This window comes from Anopheles merus, chromosome 2L (assembly GCF_017562075.2).
Source record: "Anopheles merus strain MAF chromosome 2L, AmerM5.1, whole genome shotgun sequence".
Taxonomy (NCBI): domain Eukaryota; kingdom Metazoa; phylum Arthropoda; class Insecta; order Diptera; family Culicidae; genus Anopheles; species Anopheles merus.
This window is the reverse complement of record NC_054083.1, coordinates 13059692-13069665: the sequence shown is the minus strand read 5'-3', so window position 1 is coordinate 13069665 and position 9974 is coordinate 13059692. Positions and strand designations below refer to the sequence as shown.

The window sequence follows — 9974 nt, the reverse complement described above, 5'->3', positions numbered from 1 at the left end:
AGAACATCTGAATGTACATAAGCAAGTGAGCTTTGAATAATGGTTGATGGTGTTGATACCCATGTATCTGACCACTCGACCATTCATATAGTACAGAACATCTGAAACCCCCTGTATTCCGTCGATGCTTAACAACGCTTCATTTTTTTCCCAACCAACGATCTTATCCAGATTACAGTTCTTTTCCGTGCTTTTTTTTATTACGCTGTAAAGAGTGAGCTAATACTTCAGCATTAAAATCATTTTATTTGCTATAGTAGTAACCTTAATGCCAACTAATTACATGATGTATGTGGTTATATATTTGAAATGGATTTTGGTGAACACGCACGCAGGCCATACTCTCACCAGCTTGCGGGTAGGATAGCAAACTAGACGACGATATTGTGTTTTTTCTCAATTCAGTTGAATTTAATTCAATTTTCCATTATAATTCCATATAAGAACATCCTTCATTGAACCTGGTATTAGCTTTACTGTGGCATCGTTTACGTTCTATTTCATGAGATCAGTTTGTGCCGGATGCGGTCCAAGTCCTCCTTCGTTGCACTATTATTTGCTTCCATATACTTGAGCAATGCTGCCACGGCTGTATGATAAAAGTAGAAAAGGAAACTAGAATACACCAGAGCGACCGAGGCTTGAATGCCAAAGCCTAGTGCGGCGCACGCTTACCGTCTCGATCCGTTTTGTTCATCATCAGCGACAGTATGTTTATCGATTCATTCTGCACGATTTCCTTCAACACGTGGCTCACCTCTGCGCGGTCAGGAATGAAGCGTTTATGTAGGATGTGTAACAGTTCGCTAAGCATTTCGCTAGACAAGCTAGCACCGAGCAGTGTGTTCATCGGCTTGCCACTCAGTGACTGTAAGAGGGAAAAGGGGAAGGACACATCAGACCGTGGTAAGACATTCTCTCACCGCTACGCACATTTCACACGTTGCATTCCATTACCTTTAAGTACAGATATCGCAGATCCTCGTCCAGCCCACTCCATGTGGTGTAAAATTGTGCGCTTGACTTGGGAGCTCCAGGAATGGTTGTGGGACGCATCGATGGTGGTTGTGCAGCAGCAGCAGCAAAAGTAGCAACCTTTTTGGGACGTTTTTCGTTTGAATCCTGCAAATATTTAGAAGTCCAAACGTTGCGATTGTAATGGTATTAGGATAGTTCAATTCAATACTAACCTGATTTCCTTGGTTGATCTTATTCTTTTCTATTTTATTTTGCGTTGATTGCGCCGGTTGAGCTGTGCTTGCCGATTTGCCCTCTTTTGCTTTCGAGTTCGCATTTGTAGACTCCTTTGTTACCGCTGTTGCTACGGGCACGGGAGTGGTGGTTTTGTTTGGAGGTGATACGACCGCTGCTGCCGGTGCTGCTGGTGCAGTAATTGGTTTTCTCTGTTCGGTCGGTGTGGTTGGGGGAGAGAACAAGTTGCGCAGTTTGTTTGAATGTGCCGGAAACAGATGCTCGAGGTTGATCTCCTCTTTTGGCTCGACCAACCGTTCGCCCGTGTTGTTGTTGAACATTTTATCGATCGCAGCATCCGGGATGCTTTTGCGCTGCGAGGGTGGGGGAAGAACTCGGCTGTCGATCGCAATCGGACACGGAATGACGTCCTTGATGGGTATCCGGGTTAGTGGCTTTTTCGATCGAAGGTGCGGTGGCTTCTGAATGAACTTGATCAGTTTGGCATTTTTCTTGATTTCACTCCAAACGAACGCCTGTTTGGCGGGTTGCTCGCTCTTGACCAGCCTCTCCAGCCGCTGCAGGTCCTTCTCGGCCGTCTGCTTCTGTTTATCGTCCTTGGTGAGCTCGATAAACTTACGACAGTCCTCGACCGCACTCTGGTAAGCGCCGCGAAGTTCGCGCACCTGCATACGGCGGTAATACGGCCGGAAGTAGCTTTCGTCCAGCTGTATTGCCTTGTTGCAGTCGGCCAAACATTTGTCGTAATCTTTCAGATTCCAGTAGCAGAGACTGCGATTTGTGTAGTAAATGGCCTCGTCGCCAAACAGAGAGATTGCTTTGCTGTAGCTTCGTTCCGCCTTTTCAAAGTCCTTGCGTGCGAGATGCTTGTTGCCCAGCTCCTTGTACTTGTCCGCTTCCTGCTTCACCAATGCCAGCATTGGATCCATCTTCGCCCCCTTCGGTGGCTTTTCCTTGCCCGGCGAAGAAGCTCCCTTCTGACTGTTGGCATCGCTTAGGCGCTTCTCTATTCGGGCTAAATCTCGCTTGGTCGCGTTCAGCTCACTTTCATCCTGCGATAATTGCAGTATTTGTCGGCATTCGGCAGCCGCCTTTTCGCTTTCCCCCAACCGCTCGTAAGCCTGCATCCGGCGGTAGTACGCCTTGACGTATTTGGGATCCTTTTCAATCGAGGTGCTACAGTCAGCCAGACACTCATCAAAAAGATCCAAATTCATGTAACACAGCGCACGGTTGCTGTAGTAGGCCGCATTATCGCCGTATGTTTCGATGGCCTGCGTATAGAGCTCAATGGCTTCCTGGTAGTTGCCAAGCTTGCACTGCTTATTACCCCTCTCTTTCAGAATTTCCGCATCGGCCAACATTTTTTTCTTCGCTGCTGTAAAGTCACATTCAAGAGATGGTTTAAAACACACGCGTAAAATGAATTACATATTCATCCCTAATTACATACATTCGCTCTCCGCTTCATCTTGTTTTTCCAGCGACGCAACGTCCTCGGAAAATTTGCTCATTGCCTTCACGTCGCTTCGCACCGGGGGTAGAGCTTTCTTCTGCGCGAAAGAAATACATCGGAAAAATCATTACAGCGGTGTTAACAAACTGTGTACTAACATTTTAATTAATAAATATGATTTAACAACAACAAAAAACTGCCTGCAGTTCCATTAACTAACCTCACTATTATCAGCTGGCTGTACTTTGGCGATGTTGGCGCTTTTCATTTGCTCTTCCCATTCGTACAGCTCTTTGATAGATTTCTGCATCTGTTCGCATTTGTTTCGCACCGCCAGTTGGGATTCTATGGTGTCCATTATATCAGCAGAATTTCACAAAAATCGCACTGCGCCTGGTTGCTGGAAACGATGTACACTTTTGCAATCTTTGTTTATGGAGACATCAAACACAGTAGAGTCCGGGCGGTTTGGGTTGTCAAGCGATTCGTGCTGGTATAAACGGGAATGACATTTTGCCAGCATTTTTTTAAATTGTAAACAGGTCGTTATTTTGCAACAGAAAACCAGGCAGATTAGGAATAGCAATTACTTTTAAGCGATTAGATTACAATACGAAAGAAAATCCTGCCGTTGTGTGGTTAGTTCAAATCTCTAGAATGATCTTATGAAAATCCCAAGTGCTGCATATCCACCAAACGACCACTAAGGCAGCGGTGATCGTTACTGCGGGAATGCGTGAGGAAAAAATCAAAATTGTTTGACCCATTTCAAACTGTCACCCGCTGCCGGTGTCAAATTCCATAAATTTTCAGAAAGAGCACATATGCCCGTATCAGCGATTACCACTGCCTAAACGGGTTCTAAACGACTCAAGCTCTCAACCTAAACGAAATATAGAAAGACTTCGTTTAGCAGACGGCAAACGACTCATGCATTCTAAAAATAGCAAAAAGCTGGTGGCACCATCTGTTGGTGGGATACCCAACCAGTGAAGATTCCTCGCTTGGAGGAGAGCTTTATCATTCCCTCTGTACTGTTGTATGGCTTCGCATTGAAGTTATGCATCGCTAGAACTAGCACCGACAAACCGACATGACACTGGCGTTACAAAAGTGTCGCACACGAAAGTACTGTCATTTACCAGTGAGGCGAACACTTCTGTCAAAGTAAGCTCTGTTCACTGCTGCTTCGATGTAAACAACTTTTCTAAATACAAATGGCGAAGGAGGTGTGAGGCAAGATTTTGTGAGAATTATTGGACAAAACACCCAGGAAAATCATTTTATAAGTTTTCAAATCAATGCAAAAGATGTGAGAAGTACATAAAACAATACGCATTGGAATTTGCGAAGAAAAACAAAAAGGGGGTTTAGCAGTTTCTTCTCTATGTCAGTGTAGTAAGCGAATCATTATAGAGATGGCGCTAGTGTTTAACGTATTTTCATTTGAAATAAGGAGACAACTTTTGAAGCTCATTTTGTTCGAAGTGTCACGTCGGTTTGTCGGTGGTTGTATAGCTTCGCATTGAAGTTATGCATCGCTAGAACTAGAGCCACCGACAAACCGAGGTGACACTTGCGTTACAAAACTGTCCCACACGGAAGTACTGTCATTTGCAATGAAGGCGATCACTTTTGTCAAAATATGCTCTGTTCGCGGCTGCTTAGATGGAAACAACTTTTCCGAGTACAAATGGCGGAGGAAGTATTAGCACCGACAAACCGACGTGACACTTCGAACAAAATGAGCTTCAAAAGTTGTCTCCTTATTTCAAATGAAAATACGTTAAACACTAGCGCCATCTCTATAATGATTCGCTTACTACACTGACACAGAAAAGAAACTGCTAAACCCCCTTTCTGTTTTTCTTCCCAACTTCCAATGAAGAATATTTTCTCCACTTCTAACATCATTTGTATTGATTTGGAAACCCATCAAATGATTTTTCTGGGTATTTTGTCCAATTATTTTCATTAAATCTTGCATAACACACCCAATTTTGCCCCAAGCGTAACTGCCCATTTTGCCCCACGTAAAGCATTTTTGTATTTTTTGTTATATTAGTAAAAATACGTATTAAATCGCCTTGCTTTCTTCAGACAAATTGTATAGAAATATCATATATTTAAAAATATGTCATGTAAAACTTCACTGCATCGCTGTGACACTGATTTAAGCTTATTTTCGAAGTGACAAAATTACATCAATATGCTACTAAACCTTACCCAAGTGCCACAAATCCACTAAACGACCACTAAACGGCTTCTAAACGCCTCAAATTCTCTACCTAAACGGAATATAGAAAGACTTCGTTTAGCAGACGGCAAACGACTCATGCATTCTAAAAATAGCAAAAAAGCTGGTGGCGCCATCTGTTTGTGGGATACCCCAACCTGTGGAGCTTCCTCGCTTGGAGGAGAGCTTTCTCATTTCCTCTGTACTGTATGGTTTCGCATTGAAGTTATGCATCGCTAGAACTAGAACGGCGATACGATTGTTTAAATACTAAACTCCAACGGAAACCACCAGTACTGAAGCAAGTGAGTTTTGAGTAATGGTCGTTGGTGTTGATACCCACGTATCTGACCACACGACCATCCATATAGATTTTTGCTCAGAAAGTTAGAAGGCTTTATAGGTCATTATAAGATGAAACTTGTCGAAACACATTGCAAGAAAAGGATAGCAATATAATGATGAGTTGTAATACGCCATCTATTGATCAAACCAATGAAGCTGTGAAGCTTTCATTTTTTTCCTATGGATATTCAATTTTCCAGTCGTTTAAGCTTAATCTGTGGCGCTTGGGTATTTTGCATTTTTCTTGCTTATTTGTTATATAAGGGTAATGAAACTTACATGGTGTTCATAAAACACTCTAATGAATACATTTTGAGCATCGGAAAGAATCTTTGTAGTGAAATAATGCTTAAATATAGGGTGCCCATTTGGCCCCCCTTTCCCCTACCGTTTCATCTCTTAATCACCCACAAAGTACGACATCGGAATGATTTTTCTTTAAACAGCCCCAAATCAGCTATGGAGTTCGAGCTATAGGTCATTCGAGAGTATAGGTCATGAACAGACAAAACTTGTCGAAACATATTGCAAGAAAAGGACAGCAATATGATGATGAGTTGTAATACGCCACCTTTTGAGCAAGCCAGTGAAGCTATGGAGCTTTCATTTTCAATGGATATTTGATTTTCCGATTTTGATTGGGGCCGTTCTGGTGGTACAGTCGTCAACTCGTACGACTTAACAACACGCCCGTCATGGGTTCAAGCCCCGAATAGACCGTGCCCCCATACGTAGGACTGTGACTATCCTGCTATGGTAACAATAAGTCACTGAAAGCCAAGCTCATCACTTCACTAGTGGGTTCAAGCAGGCCTTGACCGACAGCGGTTGTTGTGCCAAACAAGAAGAAGAAGATTTGATTTTCCAGTCGTTTAAGCTTAATCTGTGGCGCTTGGGCAATCGCAACAAAACAGGGTTTGGTGAATCTGGAGTAACCACAGTTGTTAAGGAGCCAACGACAACGCGCCCCACGAATGCGTAATTTTTTATGATTTATGTGAAATGCTTAACATAACCTTTTTAGTTCCTATTTTATTAAATTTTATCCCCAATTATCGGAATATGTCGGAATTCAACAGTTGAACAATTTTAAGTTGGCATGCTTTTTAATTGGACGCTCAATAGTGGACTGACACTTTAATTAAAAAGCATACGTTTGTGTGGATAACCCGGTTCAAGAAAAGTTAAGGAACGTATCGTATTTTTTATATGGAAAGACCTGCTAACTACAAAGCACAAAATCAATAGTTGACAGGCAATAGAAGTTCAACCAGTGAGGGCCCACTGTATAAAGCGCTTGTGCAAAATTACTCCATTTGCTGTTATCGTGTTTTGATTGACTTTATCTTACAATTCAACCGTTAAACTAATCTGCAAATAACATGCTAAAGGGGGTCCCAATTCTACAGTTCGCATACACCAACACATCCAAACTCTCGCGTACAGTTGGCAGGCATACCATATGATAACGCTCTCATAACTACGTGTCAGTTCAGCTTGCTTTGGCCGTACTCCAGAGCACAGTCGTACGCATCCGAGGCAGCAGCAAGGTACAACTCCTCCCGGAGCTCCCGAGCGTTGGTCGTTGTGCGGGTAAACAAGCCGAGAAACAGCTGACGTGATACAGTGAGGTGCAGTGAGCCGCTTCCGCCGACGCAGCTTACATTTACGCCGGCCGGTACTTTACGCAAAACCCGTTTGCACTTGTCGCGCGTTTGCGGAAAGTGCGAGCATTGTTTTGTTTACATCTCGCAGCGCCCTCGATTGCTTGGCCCTGTGCGTGCGTATTGAAGTGGTGTTAGTGAGCTCGAACAGCGCGCTGTGTGGTTGATTGATTGGTGGTTCGTGCACGTGCTAGCGATGGCCAACGATCAGAGCGACCTCTGCGTGCAAGTACTCGAAGCGGCGCCCGAATGCAGGCGGCTGTCCCGGGTGTTGGAATGTTTTTCCACCGAATTTGCTCGCCGCCCTAGCTTCGTTGTGCGGTGCAGTGGAAGGTAGTGGAAATGGTCACAATTTCTAGATGTAGAAGTTTTAGTTTTGGCAGGATTATTTTTGTGCAATAGGATAGTATTCATAAGAAATACTTTGATCTTTGTATTCACAGGGTGAATATTATCGGTGAGCATGTCGACTACTGTGGGTATCCCGTGTTTCCGATGGCGATTGAGCAGACGATCTTGCTGGCAGTTGCTCCATCGGACGACAACCTCCTGCATATCAAAAATGCTGACAACAGCTTCAAGTCGTACAAGTGCAATGTGCTCACCTTTAGGTAATCGCTAATCCACCCATCCAATAACAGACGTGTAAATTAAACGTGTACTTCCTTTCCCAGCATCGATGTTCCGAGCGTTGGCGGGCCTAACTGGTATCAGTACGTACTGTGTGGCGTGAAAGGCATACTAGACAACAGCACCATACAGCACGACCCAGCCCGTGGCATGATGATTATGCTTTCCGGCAACATTCCACCAGCCTCCGGTCTATCCAGCTCGAGTGCGATCGTGAGTGCAACAGTTCTAGCCACAGCATACATGCACAATGTAAGACAAAGCGCAGTATCAAGTAACGAACTTTTAACCAACTAAAAGCCACTTAACCTTAACAGGCCACATTGAACAAGCAAACACTTGCCACCATTTCGGCCGAGTGTGAAAAGTTCATCGGTACGCAAGGAGGTGGCATGGACCAGGCCATTGCATACCTGGCGCAGGAAGGATGTGCCCAGTTGATCGAGTGGAATCCGTTGCGAGCCACACCGATTCAGCTGCCAGCGAATGCGGTGTTTGTAATTGCCAATAGCCTATCCGAGGCAAACAAGGCGGCCACGTCCGACTTTAACCAGCGGGTGGTGGAGTGTAGACTTGCCAGCAGGTACTGTGGAACCATTTCTGACCACAAGGTATCGCTTTCTAACTAGTGCGTTCTTACAGATTGTTGGCGAAGCAGATGAAGCTGAACTGGCGTGAGCTGAATCGTTTCGCCGATCTGCAGAAGGCGCTTGGCTATTCGCTAAAGCAGATGGATGCACTGGTGCACGCGAACTTGAGCCTGAATGTGTACACCAGATCCGATCTGCTAAAGCTGCTGGAAGTAACCGAAGAGGACTTTACGGAAAATCTGTTAACGCCAAACACGCGCAACTCGCAAACTTTCAAGCTAAAACAGCGAGCGTTACATGTAGTTCAAGGTAATTACCAACCCCAGTACTTTTCAATATTGCAGAAATAACACATGAATTGCTCTTACAGAGGCTCTACGCGTGCAGCAGTTTATAGAAACGGCAAAGTCCACGCCGGAGGATTGCATTTCGCGTATGAAAGCTCTGATGAAGCAGTCGCACGAATCGTTGCGCACGCTGTACGAATGCTCTCACGAAAATCTGGATCAGATCGTTACCATTTCCGATCGGCTGGGCGTCGGAACACGTCTCACTGGAGCTGGGTCGGTTTGCGCATGCATTCAGTATTGAGGGAATGTCATACTCTAATGATATACTTTCCGCTTTCATTTGTAGGTGGGGTGGATGCACTGTGGCACTGTGCGACGGTGTAGAGGAAAGCAAGCGATTTGTCGAAACGCTAAAAGCGGAGTTTTACGCCAACATTTCTAAGGCACAGACAAGCGATATTGGCAGTCTGTGCTTCACCACCAGCCCGCAAAGAGGAGCGGAAATATATTTGATCGAAAAGCAACAAAACAACATTCTTCCTACGCCATAGTTGTTGTCAGCGGTTGTTGTAGTATTCGACACACCTTCGGATTTCGTTTTGGTTAGTGAACAGGTTTTGGATCGAGAACGTTTTTTAAATGCTTTTAGAACAATTTTATTCAAAATTTTCATGATAAATTACTAACAAATTGTTAAATAAGAATAGTACGAATTACATGATAGAAACCTAGTAGATGTAATAGCTATTGTTCATAAACAGCAACAAAAAACTAATGCAATAAAAATTAACGTTTGCAACCAAATTCTTTTTGTTTATTATTCGTGTTAACGAAAAAGTGCAATCGTAAGCGTTGCATTTGGGAAAAAGTCGTATTGAAGACGATTATATCTTTTCTTACCGAGTAAAACAATTTGCTGTATTTCATTGAAGGGTCATTAAAGGCATATTAGACAAATCACTTGCTGCAGTTTTATTTGGCCCTTTTTCTTTCCAGCCGCGTTTGGCAGACTGATATCGGTCTTAAATACACGTGTGCAAATCAGACATCTTTCCAGTAGATACAGATTACTGACCAAATCAATAAAAGGTGATTTTATCACCAATTTGAAAATGCGGATGAATCCTACTAAATCTATCAAACAATTAAACATATCTCAAGAACGCATTTTCAGTTAGTCGTTGTAAACTTAAGTATTTAAAAGGGATATTTGTGGAGTTATTAGATTTGCTCGTTATACAAAAAACATTCAAAGATTATGAGCGTGACAATTGTCCTGTTGTTCAACTGTTTTTTTATATTTAAATAACAAAAATAGTATATAAAATATTGAATATATTTTTTAATTGTATAACTGTTTATTTATTTAATGTTCGTAAGTGATTGGCGAAACAAGCGGCCTTACAGGGATTTTCCAAGTCACTTCCTAATGTGCTCATAATTACTCACCGTCTTCAAGATGTTTTTCAACAGCTGTCAATTGGTGTATTTGCTTCATAATGAAATTTCAGTTTTTACACATGATTTTTAACACAACAAATGTGAAATAAT

At 43.1% G+C, this 9974-nt stretch overlaps 2 protein-coding genes across 3 annotated transcripts; one reads left to right on the top strand and one right to left on the bottom strand.

The window, feature by feature from the left end:
• Positions 1-226: 226 nt before the first annotated feature.
• On the bottom strand, positions 227-3104 carry LOC121591555 (RNA polymerase II-associated protein 3). Of its 2 annotated transcripts, XM_041912200.1 has the most exons (6): positions 2889-3104; positions 2666-2765; positions 1191-2590; positions 958-1122; positions 676-868; positions 227-589 (listed from the first exon to the last, which is right to left on the bottom strand). In XM_041912200.1, exons 1-6 carry the CDS (start codon positions 3024-3026, stop codon positions 501-503), a joined length of 2085 nt encoding a protein of 694 aa, XP_041768134.1. In that variant the 5' UTR covers positions 3027-3104; the 3' UTR covers positions 227-500. The 2 variants fall into 2 exon arrangements, with proteins under 2 accessions (XP_041768134.1, XP_041768135.1); XM_041912201.1 differs by lacking the exon at positions 227-589 and having other exon boundaries at positions 777-868; positions 934-1122.
• Positions 3105-6748: 3644 nt separating this feature from the next.
• On the top strand, positions 6749-9219 carry LOC121593099 (N-acetylgalactosamine kinase-like). Its single transcript, XM_041915169.1, has 7 exons — positions 6749-7246; positions 7357-7524; positions 7588-7795; positions 7861-8126; positions 8186-8442; positions 8504-8696; positions 8770-9219. Exons 1-7 carry the CDS (start codon positions 7110-7112, stop codon positions 8972-8974), a joined length of 1434 nt encoding a protein of 477 aa, XP_041771103.1. The 5' UTR covers positions 6749-7109; the 3' UTR covers positions 8975-9219.
• Positions 9220-9974: the final 755 nt, after the last annotated feature.